The 21060-nt window shown below is 36.2% G+C and overlaps 1 protein-coding gene across 1 annotated transcript in view; it reads left to right on the forward strand.

Annotated features, from left to right (window-relative positions):
* Window positions 1–21060, forward strand: part of HMCN1 (hemicentin 1) — a 514295-nt gene that overhangs the window by 312797 nt on the left and 180438 nt on the right. The window contains exons 37-41 of the mRNA XM_027868406.1: window positions 7985–8086; window positions 9583–9759; window positions 10435–10586; window positions 12849–12972; window positions 17629–17804. Of these exons, the coding sequence (XP_027724207.1) occupies window positions 7985–8086; window positions 9583–9759; window positions 10435–10586; window positions 12849–12972; window positions 17629–17804 (731 nt within the window). The remainder of the gene's footprint in view (window positions 1–7984; window positions 8087–9582; window positions 9760–10434; window positions 10587–12848; window positions 12973–17628; window positions 17805–21060) is intronic.

Below are 21060 nucleotides of genomic sequence, written 5' to 3' on the forward strand. Positions count from 1 at the left end.
AAGTGGGCCCTTTGATTGAATCCAATTCACAGAACAAAGTTTGGATTCAGTCAAAGGGCCACCCTTGAGGACCTAGAGGGCCACATGTGGCCTCCAGGCTGCAGGTTCCCCACCCCTGCCAGACCAACAAAAGATCATATTATTTTCAAAGTAAAACCTATTTAATTAAAAAGAATAGCAAAATAAATGACAAATAAAATCCTCATACATACATGAGTATATTTTCCTACAGTAGAAGAGGGAGTAAGAAAATATACATGAAAAATTTATTGAAGGAAAGAACACAAATGGGAATCATGCTTAGTCAGGGCAGCTCACTCTCTAAGCCTTTCTGTGTTTGGTGCTGCTGCTGGCTATTTTCCCTTGCAAAACTACAGGTATCATCCTGCTTGTTCAGTTATGTCTCTGAGCTGTGAGGGCTCTTGTATATCTACTGGTCCTCTGAGTCTGGCTGCTCTCTGCCCATCTTGGCCAAGCTAGAGGGCTGCCTCTAACCTCTAGGCAATATGGATAAATTTTCACTTTGGGCTGATGGAGAGAAGGGAACCTTAGAATGTCAAGAAATTCACATTCACAAGCATCAGCTTCAGTATTTTTAAAAAATGATTTTATTGGTGTAGGTAGAAAATGGGTTGAAGCACTATGCAACTTAGTAGGCAATCCTCATGAGCTGTTATAACCAAAATAATTCATCACCTGGAAGCTAGTCTTCTGATGAGAGCTCCCTGAATTGAACTAGACTGATCTTCAGGTGACAGTCTGTGGTTGGACACACCATGGTTCCCAGCCTGGCAAAATCTGCCATCTTCAAGAGCTTGTAAGTGAAAGCATCAATATTCAAAATAAATTGAATATAAATTTCAACTCAATTTCATTCATTTCTTTTAAATTGTTAGCTCTATAATAATATTTTCTATTCTTTTTCAAAGAAAATTTAAAGTATTTCACTGCTATAAAACATTACATGGGCTTTTGGAATCAAACCAACATTTAAAACATTGTTTCTAGAAGACAATGTATTTCCAGTTCCAAACAACTGATTTACAGATACACTTTTGGACACAACCCATTCATAAGTTAGGGAATTTTTATATTTCCATTCATTCTAATAGGACTAACCTTTCACTGTTTTTAGACACTGCTTTTTAAGTGTCTTGGCTTCTAATCTTTACTCAGAAGACTGTGTACCTGATTCTTTCAACAGAAAATATATCTGCTGTATTTAGGATCATTGGCTGTCTTAGGGGTAAAGTATCTATTCCTAGAAAATTCACTAGGACAGTTCCTTACTGTCTTTCTTATTAAGTACTCTTAGATGCTTCTATTACTCATAAGGAAATGAGAAGGAGTTTCTAAGACGCTGACAATGAACTGTTTAGGTTTTGAGTCAGAAAAAAAACAACACATCGATCCTATTCTTTCAATAGAGAAACATCCTTGTGAGGCTTTCTGGGAAAATTCCTCTTCTTACAAAATGTATGAGCCCCTATCAGCCCCTTTTCCCCTCTAAAACTTTAAAAATGCTGGATGTTATTATTCTTTAGACCAAAATATGAGGCTGAGTTTTATATTGCAAATGTTAGCCAACTGAGACGCAAACATTTTTTTTAGTTGCATGTATTTATTTCTCCATAAAACGTGAGTGAAAGTAAAATCCCTGCTTTCAACAGCTTTGGCAAAACAAACATTTGTAAAGTTCTACTGCCTCTATTGTTCACCAGGGCCCTCTGGGGACTTTAATAGTCTAGTGGGAAAATCTGCAGATATTTGTCATTATTATAACCCCCTAATTTCATATACATCCATATGTGTATGTGATATTGAATTACCCAAGTCATGCACACATATGTATGTGTGTGTATATATTTACATACACAATGTGTATGTATATATGTGCGTATGCGTGTGTGTTTATTTATTACCAAATACTTGCTAGCACCAAGTGTTGTCGAAAACTTTTCTTTATCCTTCCCCTGATATTTTTGGCTTGACACATGTAGATGAAAAGATTAGGGAACCAACTTTCCATTTATTTGTGAATAACTTGAATTTGTGACACTATTACTGCAATTTCTTGATGGCAAATTAGATAATTAAGTGGCATTAACTCTTTCATGTCCCTATTATTACCACATGCTCCAATTACTATCCACTTTAGTTACTACATATCTTAACTCTTCTAGGCCAGTAGGATATTATTATAGCATTAACTATACTTATAATAAAATAACCAGGAAGTATTAAAAAAATTTTCCAAAAACTCAACTTATTCTTCCAGACTGATTTAAATGCTAAGGCTGATTCTGCCTCATCACTTACTAAAAAGTGGGTGTGGTAACTTTGGTGTCATCCTTTGTGTATCAGTTGTGATTGTCTTCCCCATTGTGAATAGAGAAATTCAGCAAGAATATGTAAAATCCATGCCTTGCTTGAAGACCAGATATGTGATGTTTTGTTTTAGTCATTTTACTGTTGTTGGCACCATTTTCTCTTGTATGTGTACACTAATATCTACAAACATATACCTATATGTATATATGTATACATGTGAATATTTCTTTTTTTTTAATTTTTTTTTATTTTTAACAAGTGTTTTTAAAACTTTGGATTACAGATTTTCTCCCTCACTCCCTCCCCACCCTCACTGAAAAGGCAAGCATCTTGATACAGGTTATAGATGTGTAGTCATGCAAAACACTTCCATAGCAGTCCTGTTGTGAAAAACTAAGTATATTTCCCTTCATCCCATCCTATCCCCCATTTATTCTATTCTCTGTTTTGACCCTGTGCTTCCTCAGAAGTGTTTGCTTCTGATTATCCCCTCCCTCAATCTGCCTTCCCCTCTATCAACCCCCTGGTCTCTTGTCCCCTTCCCCCCCCACCTTCCTGCAGAGTAAGATAGATTTCCATACCCCATTGTGTATGTTATTCCCTCCTTAAGCCAAATCCCATGAGAATAAGATTCACTCATTCCCTCTCACCTTCCCCCATTTCCCCTCCAATGTAAAAGTCCCTTCTCGTCTGTTTCATGTGAGATATTTTACCTCATTCCACTTCTCCCTTTCTCCTTCTCCCAGTATAATCCTCTCCCACTCCTTAACCCTATTTTCCAGATATCCCTTCATCCTCAACTCACCCTGTGTCCTCTATCTATACAAACATATAATTTTTTCCCTCACACTACCCCAATACTGACAAAGGACTCATGAGTTACAAATATCATCCTTCCCTGCAGGAATGTAAACAGCTCAACTCCGATAAGTCTCCTGTAATTTCTCTTTCCTGTTTACCTCTTCCATGTTTCACTTGAGTCTTGTATTTGAAGGTCAAATTTTCTATTCAGCTCTGGTCTTTTCCACAGGAATGCATGAAAGTCCTCTATTTCATTGAATGGCCATTTTTTACCCTGAAGGATTATACTCAGTATTGCTGGGTAGGTGATTCTAGGTTGTAGTCCTAATTCCTTTGCCCTCTGGAATATCATACTCCATGCCCTCTGGACCATTAATGTAGAAGCTGCTAAATCTTGTGTTATCCTGATTGTGTTTCCACAATACTTGAATTGTTTCCTTGTGGCTGCTTGCAATATCTTCTCCTTGACCTGGGAATTCTGGAATTTGGCTACAACATTCCTAGGAGTTTTCCTTTGGGGATCTCTTTCAGGAGGAGATCAGTGGATTCTTTCAATTTCTATTTTGCCCTCTGGCTCTAAAATATCAGGGCAGTTTTCCTTGATAATTTCTTGAAAGATGATGTTTAGGCTCTTTTTTTTGATCATGGCTTTCAGATAGTCCAGTAATTTTCAAGTTCTCTCTCCTGGATCTATTTTCCAGGTCAGTTGTTTTTCCAATGAGATATTTCATATTCTCTTCTATTTTTTCATTCCTTTTGATTAGTGTTACAGTGACTTGATTTCTTGAATTGTCCCTGTCTTCCAATTTCTCCATTCTAATTTTTAAGGAAGTATTTTCTTCAGTAAGCTTTTGGACTTCCTTTTCCATCTGGCTAAGTTTGCTTCAAAGGGCATTCTTCTCCTCATTGGCTTTTTTTAAGGTATTATTTTCTTCAGTATTTTTTTGGGCCTCCTTTATCATCACTCTCAGTTTTTCCTCTACTTCTCTTCCTTGCTTATCAAAATCCTTTTTGAGCTCTTCTATGGCCTGGGACCAATTCATATTTTTCTTGGAGGCTTTGGATGTAGAAGCTTTGGCTTCATTGTCTTCTTCTGGTTGTATGTTTTGATCTTCTTTGTCATCAAAGTAAGATAATATAGTCTGATTCTTTTTGCGCTGCTTGCTCATGATCCTGGCCAATTACTTGAGTTATAAACTCTTTGTTAAGGTAGGAATCTGTTTCCAATGTGGAGAACGTACTGTCCCAAGCTTCAGGGGTTTTGTGCAGCTGTGTCCAGAAATACTTCTAGGGACCTGTAAATTTTGAGTTCTTCTAAGGTGGTATGATCAAGGGCAAGGTGTTTACTCCTTTCCTGGTCTGTGCTCTGGTGTATGAGCATTCTTTTCTGTCTTGGAACTGTGAGGAGGGTTTCCTCTCCACAGCCACTACAAGTTCCACCAGACCAGTGCATCTCCTCACCCTAGGTCCACCACACAGAATTGTGACCGAGATCCAAGCACCAGCAAAGCAAGAGTTTCCTGCAATCCCCTTCTGATCAGCAACTCGATTCCCCCTCTGTCTGTGGGCCGGGAGCTCAGGAGGGCTGCTGCCCTGAGGGCACGCTCAGGACTTGCAGCTGAGACCTAGCTCCTCTCACTGCAGTCACAGACTTTTCCCACTGACCTTCTAAGTTGTCTTTGGTGTTCCTGGGTTGAGAAGTCTGGAAACCGCCACAGCTCCCCGTGATTCAGTCCTCTGAGGTCTGCTCCAGGGTCGCTGTGGCCTGCGCGCCCAGGCCAAACTGCACTCCTCTCCCAGTCTGGCGCGATATACCTTTCTGATCAACCATTCAGGCTCTCTTGGATTGGAAATTTGTTTCACTCCGTCTTTTTGTGGGTTCTGCTGCTTTAGAATTTGTTCAGAGCCATTTTTTATAGGTATTTGGAGGGGTTTGGGGGAGAGCTTAAGCAAGTCACTGCTTTTACTCCACCATCTTGGCTCCGCCCCTACATGTGTATATTTCAAAAAATGTTGCAGATTGTAACCTGTTTATACCTTAGTATATAATCTTGGTGCATTGTTTTTTCAGAGAGAGAGAGAGAGAAAGAGAGAGAGAGAAAGAGAAAGTGAGAGATCATTTGGTGGTTAATATTGATGTTGATAAGTTCATTAATATTTAATGAACTTTAATTTTTAATAGATAGGTAGGCAGATAGGTAGACTATCCCCTGTGCTAGAAGTTTCTGACTCAGAGAAGGAGCAAATAGAGGGAGGACAAGGAAGTTCTGCACATATGCCTAGATGCATAAGCTAAGAGCCATTAAGTCCTACCCTCTGACTCAACTCATTACTAAGAGAAAGAGGGAAGAATGGCTTCATTTCCTTTTCACAGAATTCTTTGTCTATATATCTCACTTTTGTGACGTCTTTGCATATCTGCCCATGATATACATTTTAACTGGATTTCACATGAAAATATTGGGAAATGGCAGAAACATAATGTGAGATTTGCCTCAGATCCTACCTCCTCTAGGGATTGTAGGATCACAAATTTTCATAGTTGTAAGGGAACCGAATGACCATCTAATCCCACGAATAGCTAAAAGAAATATCCTTCTACATTATTCCTGATGGATGGTCACCCAACTGTGTTTGGAAGATTTCAAATGAAGGCATATCTATCACCTATTGAGGCAGCCCACTTTACTTTCAGACTCCTAATTCTTGGGAGGTTTTTCCTTATATTAATCTTAAATTTATATCTTTGCAACTTAAAGCCATTGCTTTTAGTCTTGCCGTCTAGGGCCAAACAAGTTAATTCTTCTTGTTGACAACCTTTCAGATACTTGAAGACATCTGTGGTATTTCTCTTAAGTCCTATCTTCCCCAGACTATACATTTCCAGTTCCTTCAATTCATCTTTGTTGCTTGATTTTGAGGCCTGTCAACATTCTGGTTTCCTGTCCTTCCTAAACTGTGATGTCCAGAATTGAAAGAGATTCTCCACATTGTTTTCAGACCAGCTCAGAATATAGTTAAGCCTAGCCTTTTCTTACTCCTTCTTTTCACATATTCTAAGACCACATCAGCTATCTTAGTTGCCCTATGAACACTATTGACTCAATATTATCATTTTGGTTCACTAATTAAAACCACTATTTGTTTGTCTGTTTGTTGGGTTGGGTTTTTTTTTGTTTTGTTTTTCTTTTTTTTACAAACTGCTGTCTAACCAGGAGTTTGCTGGTAAATGCGTACCAACCAGCTCTTATTATTTTCTCCATCACTTTCTTAAGCCTAGTCAACCAACAAAACAATACATCAAACCCTGATTTGTAATGCCTGTCTATTCCCAATAAGTGCTCATATTAAAAATATTTACAGTCAGCCCTCACTAGCTAGTTCAGGCTGTCTCCAGCATTCCCTTGTGTCTTACCGTGCTTCTTCTGCCTCATACTAGAGTCGTGAAGCTTATTGTTGGAATCTGTTTAATTTTTTACATTCCTCTCTATCACATTTTATCTTAGTAGTCTTAGCCCAGGGTCCCAACCTGTCAGGTATTTTTTTTGAATCCCAGCTCAGTCATCCACTGTGTTAAATATCCTTCTGATCTTTGTGCTCTTTGCAATCCTGAATATACTATATTCCAAGCAGACTGTGGACAGACATCTACAAGGTGTGATGCTCTACCTAAGAAACCAGTCTGATTGGTCCATAATCCTCTCTTGTATTTAGCTAGTAAGATTCTTAGCTACTTAAGGGTAATTTCAGAATATAAACTGAGGAGTATAAGCAAACTACTAACTGATTACAGTTTGAAAAATCTCTTTTCCTAAAGTGAATTCTCTATGTGTGTTGTGTCTCTCCCAATGACAACCTTTTAAACTACCGCGTGAAAGATTTAAAATAATTAAGTACTTACCATGGGCCAGGAACTTTGCTAAGTGCTGGAAACACACATACAAGCTAAAAGAAAGATATTCTTTGGGATAATATTTGTAAAGTATATATGGCACATAGTATGTGGGCACTTAATAAATGCTTTTCTCCACCACTAGCAAAGAGCTTACAATCTTAGGGGGAAAACAACACATAAAAAGAAGCTTAAGGGGCAAGGATGGGGAAGGTACCTGATGCAGGGGCATAATGGATAAATCTGGAAGATTACAGCCTGGTGGGAATGAAGAGATGACTGGCATGGACACCCTTCTTAAATAGAGATTCTGGGAGGAGCCATCCAGTCAGTGGGAGTAGATCCCAGGAGTGGAGGGTACTCCAGAAGTATAAATTCTAGGCTAAAGGGATCAGCTAGGATGAAGACATTTATAGGGCATGATAGAGAAGTCCAGAGGAGCAAAGCCTGGGGAGAAATGAAGATTAGCAGGGGAAAATCCCCAATATGAAAATTGTTCAATTTTGGACTAGGTTACCCAAAATATTCAGAAATATCAATTCAACCAGTATTTATTTAAAAACCTATCCTGTGCATTTTCTATAATATCTACATGTCTGAAATCATAAGTCACACACAGTGTTTTGTGTTATTTCCTAGAGGAAGATTTTTAGATCATAGAAATTTTTGAAGATTTATCTATAGTGCTTTGCACATTGAGATGCTTAATAATTCTTCATGTAAAATGTCTTAGTAACTATAGGGATAGGGAAGGGGACTTGGATCTTTTCAGTTTCATTGATATAGAAAAGTACTATTTCAAGCCAACATATACTCTGCCTCTCTATACTTTTTTTTTTCAATTACTCAGTATCTATCAACAAACAAACAAACAAAAAAAAAGCCTTCCAAATTTTACTGATCAAACTGCCTCCAAATATGCATTTCTATCTGACTCATTCAGAATGTTTGTCCTTCTAGAACCTCCTCACCTTGAGAATGCTGGGAAGATGTTGAATGAGACAGTTGTGGTTAACAGTCCAATTCAGCTTGAGTGTGAAGCATCTGGAAATCCTTTGCCTGGTATGTTTGTTTGCTTTGGTATGTTGTATCTTACAATATTTTGAGCAATTCTAGGGATTATAAAACTGTGTGTGAAAAATAATTTCTTCCTGAGCACTGACAACAAAATTACTAAGATTATTAGGGAGTAAAGAAAGCCTAGGTATGAATAGTTTTAAAAAGTGAAATGTTGGCATTCACAGTGCTGCTGTTAATTACTTATGATTCTATAATTTCTTTTAATTAAAAGACATCAGTATGAATCACTCAATTGTTATACATCTGTTTATTGCATATAAGCTACATGATAATTAATAATAATAATAAAAATGCAAGACACATAGTGCTTTAAACTTTGCGAAACCCTTTACATCTCATTTGATCCAGGATGATATTATTATTTCCATTTTACAGATACAGAAACAGGCTGAGAAAGGCTTATGGTTATACAGCTAATACATATGGGGGGGCAGTATTTTAAACAACATTCTTTTTGACCCAAAGTCTCATAGTTTTCCCCACTGTATCACACTGCCCCTCCAAGTCATTTGACATTTATTCCTGTTATAAAGAATACACAACTGAGGCAGCTGGTTGTATGGTGGAAAGAGCTGGGTCTGGAGTCAGGAAGACCTGACTTAAAATCTAGCCTCAGACAGTAACAGAGTGATCCTAGACAAATCATTTAACCTCTGTTTACCTCAGTTACCTCAACTGTAAAATGTGGATAATAATAGCATCTACCTCATAGTGTTGTTGTGAGGATCAGGTAAAATAACATTTGTGCTTAGCACTGCATCTGGCACTTAATAAGCACAATATAAATGCTTATTCCTTTCCCTGTCCCTACAAAGTAGCATCACACAAATGCTATACAAATCATCACACAAAACTGCTATTACTGATGAAAGTTTTGATTTTCAGCATTTGCTTTGTCCCATAGATTGATAATCTGTATCAGTCATCTATGACAGTAAGCAGTTAATGAGTTTTGATAAAATGCAAGATGGGATCCAGGCCAGTCTTTTTAGATGGGAAGGACAATGGAAAAAAATAGCATAAAGTAACTGTGTTTGCTATGATGACACTTATCTTTAGGTTCAGAGAATAACAGATACTTTTTTTAGATGTCTCCCCATAAGAAATAAACAGTCATAGTGCTCCCTTCATATATTTGTGATATTGGGAGAAAGAAAAGCCTCTCACATTCTGGGTGAACCTACTGTGGTGAACTTTTGTGAGAACATGAGCAATAGTCACACAGTATGGGGAGGGTTACAATCTGCATGGCTGGAGGGACCTCCCACATTGTTGAGGTCATAGATCCAACTGAGCATTTAACTGTAAAAATCACCACCAAAGAGGCTTTCGAGACTGGAGCAAGTTGGGGAATCAGCATAAGCGTGGCACCCGGTGACTTCTGGGTGATAGCTTCCCGTGAGGCAGCTCAGTGAATGAAGCTGTTCCAAAGGAATTTTTTTCACACTCACTTTTCTTCTCTCATATTCCTCTTTCAGCTATTACATGGTATAAAGATAATCATCTACTTTCAAGCTCTGCTGGGATCACTTTCTTGAAAAGAGGACAGATCATTGAGATTGATAGTGCTCAGATAGCTGATACTGGCATTTACAAATGTGTAGCCATCAATACGGCAGGAACTGCTGAATTATTTTACAGTCTACAGGTTCATGGTAAGTATCACCTATCCTAAATTAATTTGGGCAGGGGGCAAGGAAGAGCTTATTAAAAACTAGATTCATGGACAGTAAGTCTCTTGAACTTTCAATATAAACATTTATTATGTTATCTTGGTTTAGGGACCAAAGCATTTAAAATAACATATTGTTATTCTTTAGGACATGTTAATATCTGCTTGACTTTTGCACGTATTTAAATGGTTTTTCTAACAGGCCATAGAAATCTTATTGACCAGTTACAATAATTATATTTATTAATAAATACTTTTTGTGATCACAAGTGTTTTGGCCAAAAACAATTTTCCCTGCCTAAATAGAGAGTCAGCATGGTACAGCAGAGGACAGACACTTTTCTGGGAGTAAAGAGATCTGAATTCTAGACCCAGTGCTGTCAGTGTCTAGCTTCATGGCCTTAGGAAAATCAGCACATTTCTCTTTGTCTCCGTTTCATCAACTTTAAAATTTGGGTAATAATGGTTTCCTTGCATATCTCACAGAGTAACTGTGAGGATAAAACGAAAAATATAGATAACATCTTCGAAAAAGTTTAAAAAAACTTTTGTAGAAATATATGACACTATTTCTATTATTATACCTTCTTTGTCTTTATCTTTGAATTAAATAATTCTTAACATTAAGTTGCCTTATCATAATTCATCTCTCTTTTAGTCCCCCCATCAATTTCTGGGAGCAATGACATGATGTCAGTGGTTGTTAATAACCTGGTAAGGTTAGAGTGTGAAGCCAGAGGCATTCCTGCACCAAGTTTGACCTGGCTAAAAGATGGTAGCCCTGTCTCCAGCTTCTCTGATGGAATTCAGGTACTTTCTGCCATTATTCTAAAGAAATCAACTACTGCTAAGAGACAAGAAATAAAATTAGGAAAAGAATATGTCACTAGAAAAATCTATGAAAAGTATGATAGTTGCATAGAGTTCTGCCCCTGATCTGTTTTTAGCTATGTAACTATTAGCTGGGGGCAACTAGGTGGCACAGTGGATGGAGCGTCAGACCTGGAGTCAGGAAGACAACATCTTCCTGAGTTCAAGTACGGCTTCAGACACTTACTACCTATGTGACTCTGGGCAAATCACTTGACCCTATTTGCCTCAATTTCCTCATCTGTAAAATGAGCTGGAGAAGGAAGTGGCAAATCTCTTCAGTATCTCTGTTGAAAAAACCCAAATGGGGTCACAAAGAGTCAGATATAACTGAAAATGTCTGAACAACAACAACGACAAAGAGTACATATATAAAAATAAATATAAGTTGATTCTGAGGAGATGGTGTCTTCTGCTCTGGTCAGATTATATCTGAAGTATTGCTTGTGGTTCTGGCTGGTTGCCACATTTTAAAGGAAAGCTGTTGATAAGCTGAATGAGGAGGGCAATTAAAAAAAACTGAATGCCTTGAGATGGCATGTGAACCAGTCTTTCACTTTTAAGAATTTTTTCCTTTTGTATTATTTTTGCCAGATTCTGTCTTGCCAGCTAATGTGTAAAATAACTACCTTTTACTATATATTTCTCTGGATTAACTCTTCAAGGAGGTATTTAAGAATGAGCTAGGTCAGGGCTGCTAGGTGGTGCAGTGGATAGAGCACCAGCCCTGGAGTCAGGAGGACCTGTGTTCAAATCTTTTCTCAGACTAGACACTTGACACTTACTAGCTGTGACCTTGGGCAAGTCATTTAATCCCAATTGCCTCAAAAAAAAAAAACCTGGCCAGTCGACCATTTGTCCTTTATGTCATAAGGGGATTTTTAGTCAGGCACAAGTGGAAATTAGATGGCTTCTGAAGCCCCTTCCAGCTCTAAGATTCTGCAGAAATTTGTGAGCTTGGACCTAAAGGGAAAGTTTCATATTGATTCAATTTTATTGAGTAAAAAAAAATGAGAAAAACAAATCAAATCAAAATCAAATTTTATTTTTGTATTTTCTTAACCAAGTAAATTAGTTTCTCTCCTAACCTCTTGTGTTTTTTTTCTTTCAATACATCATGCTTTCTTTAATCCTTCCTTGTCCAGAGCCTTTGAAGGCTTGATAGAAGGTAAATATTGATTACTGAGATGAAAAATAGATGGAGGTATTGTTTAGTAATATGCCTATTTTAAAGTTTAATTTAACAGAATTTATTAGCAACAATTGGAAAAAGGAATAATTGAGTTTTTGTTCTTATGATTTCATCTTTTTTTCTCTTATAAAACTAAATGATCATCTGATTTGTTGCCTGCAATATCCCCTTCCCCTTCCCTCCCCCCCAGACAATTTTTTTCCATAAAAATGGCCACCCTGGGCTAGCAGTTGGTACCAGTTTCACTATGGAAAAATTTCGTGACTGTATTATCACAGTTTTAATCCCTGTTATTTATCCTGTATATCTCTGCTACCATGGACAGTGTCTTCATATTCAGGCAAACTAGAAAACACTATAAATTAAGATGACACCAGTGCACAAAATTGGTGGTGCTATCTCCAGATAGGAAGCAGCATGATCAGTAGAAAGAGCATTAAAATAGGAGTTGGGAAATCTGGGGATGAGTTATTGACTCTGCTCACTAAGATCCTATGAGTTGGGGCAGATCAATGTATCTCTTTTTCTGGATTTTGGTTTCCTCATAAAATAAATGTTTCCTTATAAATAAATGTGACTAACGAGGTAACATTAGATGATTCCTAAGGTCCCTTCTAACTCAAATGTTTCATGAATCTTGGAAGGATTCTGAAAAGTTTCTGCATGTTACAAAAAAAATTCCCCTTTGTTTCATAATTTTGAGCAATTAGGTGGTGCATTGTTTAAGTCAGGTTAAAGACCTAAGTTCAAGTTTTGCCTCAGATACTTACTAGCTCTTTGACCCTAGGCAAGTCACTTAGCTGCCTGCTTTAGTTTCTTCATCATGAGGATAATAATAGAGCCTACCTCCCAAGGTTGTTCTGAGCATTCAATAAAATATTTGTAAAGTTCTTTGCAAACCTTAAAGCATGATATAAATGCTCTGGCTATTATTATTATCATTACTTACTGAAACAAATGTGCATGAGAAAACATCTACTCAACTTGATTGCTTATTCTTTCTTTTACAGGTCCTTTTTGGTGGTAGAGTCCTAGCACTGACTAGTGCACAGATCAGTGATACAGGGAAATACACCTGTGTGGCAGTGAATGCTGCTGGGGAGAAACAAAGGGACATTGACCTCAGAGTACATGGTGAGTAATATCAGTCATTTTGTCTATTATGAATATGTATCAATAAGATCATGAAGGGGAAAGAAAGTGTTGATAATAAATAGTTGTGAAAAGTAGCAATGATATTTAATGTAGTCAACTCAAAACAAAAGTCAGTACCAAGCTGCTTGCTTTTGTTTAAATAAATTTTACCTGTGATTTTTTAAAATCTTGGAATAAAAAAAAGAAACATATCCAAGATATATGAGGTTGATGCTTACAGAGGAATATTTGAAGAATAAGAACATTAATCGCAATTCTGCTATTTAGAAAGCAATCTTCTACCAAAGCAACCTCCTCCAACTATTCCAATCAAAGGCACATCCACATTGTCTGTTTTTCCATCATTTGACATTCAGAACAATCAACGTTGTTCATACTTTTGTTAAGATACTTTTATCAAATATTAAAATAAATGTACATTATTTTTTGATTTTATATTTTTTGATTTATGATTTGATAATCATATTTTATGATTATCATTGCCTGTCATATAGGGATAAAATAAAAGATGCTTCTGATTCTGTTAGGCCCTCTAAGAATGTAGCCTGCTATAGAGAAGTTGGGACCTTTTCGTCTCCATTTAAATCTCATACCTGGTAAAAGCCCATATTTTAGCCAGCATTTGAATGAAGTTAAGGAAGCCAGCAGGCAGAAATGAGGAGGAAAGAATTCCAGACATAGGATATGGCCAGCAAAAATTCCCGGAGTTTAGAAATGCACTGTTTTGTGTGAGGGAAAATCAAGAACACCAGTGTCACTGGATTGCAGAATACTTGGTAGAGGGGGTAGTAAGGTATAAAAAGACTGGAAAAATATGAGGGCACCAGGTTATGAAGGACTTCAGATGTTCTGAAGATTCTACATTTGATCTTGGAGGCTAAAGGGAGCCAGTAGAGTTTATTGAATAGGGATGTGATCTGGTCAAACCTGTGCTTTAAGAAGATCACTTTGAGTGGAAGATAGACTGGAGTGGAAGGCTCTTGAGGCAGGAAGACCAATTAGCAGGATTTTGCAAATAGTCCAGGCATTGAAATGATGAGGGCATACAAGAATTTAGATTGCTGCTGCTGCTGCTTCTCCTAGTTTTCTCCCCACTCTTCTTCCCTCTCCTCCTCCTCCCTACCCTCATCCCTCTCTCTCTCTCTTCCCTCCTTAACCCTCCCTCTTCCTTCTTCTCTAAAACTGATGCCCTATCAAAACACAAGTGACCTTGGACTCTTACCCGCAGAACACAAATTCTGGCAAGTTCTAACAATATGGAAATACTTTACATACAAACCTGGTAACCAGTGAGGACCAGCCTAGCTAAATTTGGAGTTTCATAGCTCTAAAAGGTACCTCAGAGGCCATCTAGTTTAACTTCCTCATTTTACAAAGGAGGACACTGAGTCCCAGAGAGGTTAAGTGACCTGTCCAAAGCCACACATATAGTAGGGTCACATACAAGATTTGAACCCAGATCCTCTAATTTATTACTATTTTGGCTTCAGGATAATATATTTTTCAGTCAAAACAACTTTCAAAGACCATCAACAAAAATATAGTGATGTTGCAATCTGTATCCAGAGAGAGAATAACCATTCCAATGAAACCACCATTCCTTGAAGTATTAATGAAATAGTAAATTGAATAGCCAAATCCCTTATTGCAACCTAAGGTATAATTAAGTTTAAGAGGGAGCCATCTGTAGACTTTACCTAGGGGCAGAAGGATTCAGTTTTGCCTAGAAGAGGATCAGTCCAGTGTAAGAATTTCTCCCTTTGTAGCTCTGCATCTTTGGACTGTATATTGTCTCACCCTACAGACCTAAAATAGGAAGTTTGAGACCAATAATTTTGGATTTCCATTGTATTTTTACTTTAAAGAACTCAGAGAGCTTCCCAGGGATCACAAATTAGGATCTCAGATAGTATAACTCTGTGGCATCTGACTCTTAGCAATTACATTCCTCAAGTATAATACACAGAATGAAAAACTACCCTACTGTGAAGCCTTCCCCAAGAAACATAACCAGGAAGCGAAGTAAGAATAACATAGAAAGTAGCTGAGGAACTGAAAGGTCAGGACCTTCTTTTCCCCAGACTAAACAGAAAGTTGGGAGCAAGAGACAAGAGAGATAAAATATATTTATTTGGGTAATGTATATCCTTAAAAGTAATTAGATTCATTTTAATTTATGTTCTCCAAGAAACAAATACTGTATTGTTTTTGCAGTCTGCTTCTCGGTTTAAAAAAGCTAGTTTGTTTTTCAATTTGGTTCAGCTCACTTAACTGCAGAGAAAAGTAATTGAAGGATAAAATATTTTGAAATAAATTCATATTCTGCTTTCCTTAGTTGTTTCCAACTCTCAGTTCTATAAACATCCATAAAGAATACAGACTCTTTTGTGAATACTACAAAGAAATGAAGATAAACATATTTTTATACTAGTACTGTTCTTCTTATCCACAGAGACCAGACTTTCCCTTAAATTATTTCCAAACTGTGAAATCAGCTGTTCTGCTTAGTGCTTTCTGTGCTAAGAAAAATAGAAGGAAATATAGTGAAAGTATACATTTGTATGACATCTTAGAAAGTGGCACCAGAAAAAAAAAAATAAAAAAAAAATAAAAAATAAAAAAGTGGCACTGGCTGTACTTGTGGTACTACGATGAATGTAATTTTAATGCCCCACAAGTTTATTGGTTACCTTTTGTCTATGACAGAACTGTGGCATTTCTCAAACACAATTCCAATGTTTCCTGTCTCTCCCTTTTTTCCCCCTCTTCTCAACAGATGACTTGAAACATAATCTTATGCCAGATGTTTGTGTGTTAAATTTCATTTAAAAAAAAAGAAAAGAAAGCATCACAAATCAATGCAAAATGTATTTACTCAAGTACCCAAAAGGGGTCTGCTTAAGTCGTTGTGCAGTGTACATTTTCCAAGAGCAGCAATACCTCTGGAAAAGCTAATACCCAGAATCCATTACACATTAGTGACACATAAAAAAGGAAGGCAGAGGGAGTTATCCCAGTACGCATCCCTAATGTCAATTCATGTTTAAATTTTGCCCTTTTTTCCTAATGGTGACTTCTACAGGCAGAAATGACAGTATTTGAATAATTGAAACAATACTGTACTCTACAGATCATCTCCTGTTGCAACAAATATCGTTACAACAAAATTTCTGTATAGCAAAAATATTTCCAAACTCTGGACAATGCCTTCTTTATTGAACAATATTTGGTGCCAATAAAATTCCATTTTAAACAAAGAGCTTAAAAAGTTTCTTAGAAATAAATTTATTGGGGCAGTTAGGTGGCACAGTGGATAGAGCTCCAACCTTGGAGTCAGGAGGAACTGAGTTCAAATCCAGCCTCAGACACTTGACATTTACTAGCTGTGTGACCCGGGGCAAGTCACTTAACCCTAATTGCCTCACCAAAAAAAAAAAAGAAATGAATTTATTTAAATGGTATGTGATTCCCTATTTTGTACTGGTAAGTGGTTTTGATTTAACATCTTTATTCTTTACAAAGATAAAAAAAATTATTCCAAGTATAGAAACTCATAGGAAGGACAAGAAACTCCTCAAGGTGGTCCTTTTATAGCAGGCTCAACTTCAGAAAGAGTACTTAAGAAGTTATTCAGTCCACTCTCTCATTCCTGCTTAGTTCCTGGTGTAATTTCAACTTATACCACCAAAGAGGAAGTTATTTTCTCTACTTTTTACCTTGTCCAAGGGAGGACATTTTTTACAGCCTTCATCAGGAAACCATTTCAGTGGCTGACTACCCTTAATATCAGAGAATTCTAATCATAAATTTAGTGCCTTCCCTCTTGTACGATAATTGTGAGAATAGTGAATAGCCAATCACTAAGCTACGTGTCTCCTTTCTTAATTTTGTGGTTTTAGCCCCACTGAATTTAATTAATATATAATTAAGAGAGCAGTGTGAAATAATAAGAAGAACATGAAACTGGGTTCTGGTCCCATATCTGCCTCTAAATGGAATCCTGGGTTGATCATTAAACTCCTTTAAGTATTAATTTCCTTGTTTAAAAAAATAAGATATAGTAAGGACAAGCTATAATATAATTAGGATTATATATAATTGTTATACGTAATATATATAAGGATTAAGCTAGATAGTCTCTAATGTCCCATATAATCCTAAAGTTTGATAATTTTATTATTGGAGCATTGTTATACTTTACAAACAGAACATTTTGAAGTTGAACTTGCTTCTCTTTCACTTATGAATAATTTTCTTCCTCCCCCCCACCCCACCTTTTTTAAGCATATTCATTATAATCTCCAGTTAAAATCTAAATTTTTTATAATGGGTCATTTCTATTGACTATAGCTTTGAGACATGCTAGCACTACCCTTCTTTTTGGAAGTTTTAAAGATGAGCACTCGGTAAGGAATATCTGTTCAAAATGAGCAGATTTACTGTGACTTAGTTATGCTGGACCATAGGCCAATTTTCTTAAGACGGGACGTCAAGGCAGTATGCCAAAATGCCTGCAGAAAAACCATTTATGATAACCAACAAAATACTTCATTGCATCTCATGATGATTAATGAAGATTAAACATGTGCTAGCCTCTTCCTTTCTGAGAAAAATCTCTTTCCATCTTTTGTTTAGTTCCACCAAATATTATGGGAGAAGAACAGAATGTCTCCGTCTTCATTAACCAAGCTGTGGAGCTACACTGTCAGGGCAATGCTATTCCCCCACCCATTTTGACTTGGTTAAAAGATGGTCGACCCCTGCTAAAGAAATCAGGCCTCAGTGTCTCAGAAAATGGAAGTGTTTTGAAGGTAAAATTAATGTATTTACTCTATCTTGTGCTTTTTTTAAGTTCACAATTCAATTAGTAGCTGCTATTAAAATTTACTGAATTTTATCAAAATGCTATTAATTTTCTCCCAGAGAAGTCCAAGTACCATTTCAGGGACAACATAAGATTCTTGCATTTCATGCTTAAGTAAATATAAGTGCTAAATCATACATCTCTATTTTTTAGCTATAACCCTTTTTGATATTTACTTTGGAATCTTTAAGCATATGTCACCAGAGATATATAGTTTCATCCTCAGTCAACAAATATTCATTAAACAAATACTTTGCAAAATACTATGCAAAATTATTTTAGATCCTTTAAAATAACAAAGACATGATTTCTGCTTTCAAAGAGCTGACAGTCTAGTTAAGTAGATGAGATAAATATGCAACAAGTTAAATAGCTTTACTTTCTCTCATTTGTGAAAATGTGCTCTCAATAGGGGCAGCTAGGTGGTGCAGTAGATAGAGCTCCAGCCTTGGAGTGAGGAGGACCTGAGTTCAAATCCATCCTCAGACACTTGAAATTTACTAGCTAGGTGACCTTGGGCAAGTCACTTAACCCCAATTGCCTCACCAAAAGGAAAGAAAAAAAAATGTGCTCTAAAATAAAAGCACAAGGCCAGCAAAGTTTTTTTTGATACTCACGTTCAAAACATTCACAATTAGAAAATAAACTTATAGCTATTGAAATAAAAATTTTTAAATTATTCCTTTTTAATTGTTTTGTAAATGAATATAATTAAGAAAGCAATAGATTTGTTTTAATCAAATCAAAGAAATCTGTTTTAAGATCTTTCAGTTCCATGTTTTACTTTAAGGACACAATTAGTGAGTGACAAAGAACAGCAAATATGCTGGCTCTTTATTTCTATATGTATGCATATATTTTTATATTTTAAAATACATTTTAAATATTATGTGTATATATGTATATGTGTGTATATATGTGTATTGCCTACTTCACTGAAACATGGAGGTAACCATGCTCAAAGCTATGCCAATATATTACATGCAAATTCTGGCAGATTTTAACAAGCTGTAAAGTCATCAAATGTGATTGTGGTGACTGAATGCATTTGCAGCTCAAGAGCAAAATGGTGAATTCTTTGGCCCTGGTAACCTTAAAACAAAGAAAACTAGTAAATACCCCTGCCCTATGTAACACCCTTTCACATCTGAAGCAATGATGTTGTATATCAAAAATGGATCGAAGAGCACTAAGAATCACAATGTTTTTCAACCTATAAATATTAATTTAACTGTTGATACCCCAAATGGGAAATCTTTGTGTAGCAACCAGTAAGTTGTTATGCAATGAGAGGAACTAAACCATATTGATACTGATATTATCACTATAAAGGAAACCAGAGAACTGTAAAGAAGTTAGGTATAGGAACTGAACAAGTTGTGGTATATGATTGTGATGAGCTCAGTGATCTTAGAAAAACATGGAAAGACTTGCATAAAGTAATGAATAGTGAAATGAGCAAAACCAAGAAAACATTGTATATAGTAACAGAAATGTTGTTTTAAGAACTACTTTGAGCAAATAAATAATTTTGACTATTGTAAATGCCCAAATTAACTATAAAGGACCTGAAGACACTATCTGCATCCAGAGAAAGAACTGATAAATAGAAGTATGTATAGAATAATTATATATATATATGTGTGTGTGTGTGTGTACATATATATAATATATATACATATACACATACATATATACATACACACACACACACACACACACACACACACACATATATATATATACCTACCTATTTGTTTCTAATGATAGCCATCTCTAGGGCAGGAGGGAGGAAGAAAAAAATTTACAAGTTAACTTTATTATATATTTTAAAGGAATATCAAGCTGTACATAATAGACTTGCAGTTTCTTGTGCAATCATCTTTTTTATTATACTATGTCATGGAAATGCTTGTTTTATTCCATAAATTAAAATAAATAAAGTATTTTTTTAGAAAAAGAATGTTAGGGCTCAATGGAAAGAGTGGTCAGACATTTCTTTTAGAAAGGAAGTAAGAAACACAAGTAATGAGATACTTGGTCATTTCACCTAAACCCATTCATAATTAATACAAAGATCACCAGAGAGTAAGCTTACCATGCTATAAGAAATGCTGAATGTGAAAAATACAGAGAAGTATAGAAAGACTGATGCAACTGATACAAAGTAAAGAGAATCAGGAAAATAAACAATAACTACAGAAATGTTAACGGAAAGAGCAACAACAAAATCTCAGACTGAACTCTGTAGATATAATGACCCTGAAAAAAAAAGAGATGAGAAAATTCAGTTCTCTCCCTTCTTTGCAGAGGTGAGAGACTCTGGTCAGACTATGGTTGGGTTTTGCTGAAATACTTTTTTTCTCTTTATGGCCTTTGGATGGAGCTGTAATGAAGGTGATATAAAAACAAAAGATTTTCAATAAAAATTAAAACAAAAAAGAAAATAGTTGCAACTTAGGTACCACTGTCTGTTGTAGAGAATAAAGAAGAATGTTTTTTTTATGTTGTCCTTTGCTTTCTTCATGAAACTCATCCCATTCTGAACTTTATCACTCCTGAAACCATTGTAATAAAACTTATCCACGCTTTTCTCATCATCCTCTATTACTTTGCCCTTGTATCTTTACATATCTTTTTTTTTTTTAAATCTAAGTTCCTTCAGATGTGGTGGTACATGCCAGTAATTCCAGCCAGCAGGAAAACTGAGATTGGTGGATCCCTTGAGCTCATGGATTATAAACTGTAGTGGGCTATGCCAATCACATGTTTACATTCATTAACATGGTTATCTTCCTGAAACATGGAGACATGACATTGCCTAAGGAAGGGCAAAACAGTTCAGGTTAAAAACAAAGAAGGTCCAAGCTTCCAAGCTCAACAATAGTGGGATTAGGCTAGTGAGTAGTGTCTGTACTTCTAGCCTGAATGAGGTAGGAAGATTCAGTTTTTTAAAAAAAAAAAAAATCTGTTTGATGTTGAGTTTCCTAAGAATATACTTTAATCTTTTCATATCCCTCCTCTTTTTATTCCTTATAAGATTTTTCTTCCCTTTGTGTATTCAGGATTTAGTTCTTGAAAGTTTCCTAACCCACTTGGCCTTACTTACCTGTAGAATTCTAGTCCATAGTATTATATTTGTACTTCTTTTGAATGCTTTGAAATCAGATCTCCAAAATCTAGGCTGTATTTGTCACATTATG

The sequence above is a fragment of the Vombatus ursinus genome, unplaced genomic scaffold, assembly GCF_900497805.2.
Source record: "Vombatus ursinus unplaced genomic scaffold, bare-nosed wombat genome assembly UNPS02014789.1, whole genome shotgun sequence".
NCBI lineage: Eukaryota > Metazoa > Chordata > Mammalia > Diprotodontia > Vombatidae > Vombatus > Vombatus ursinus.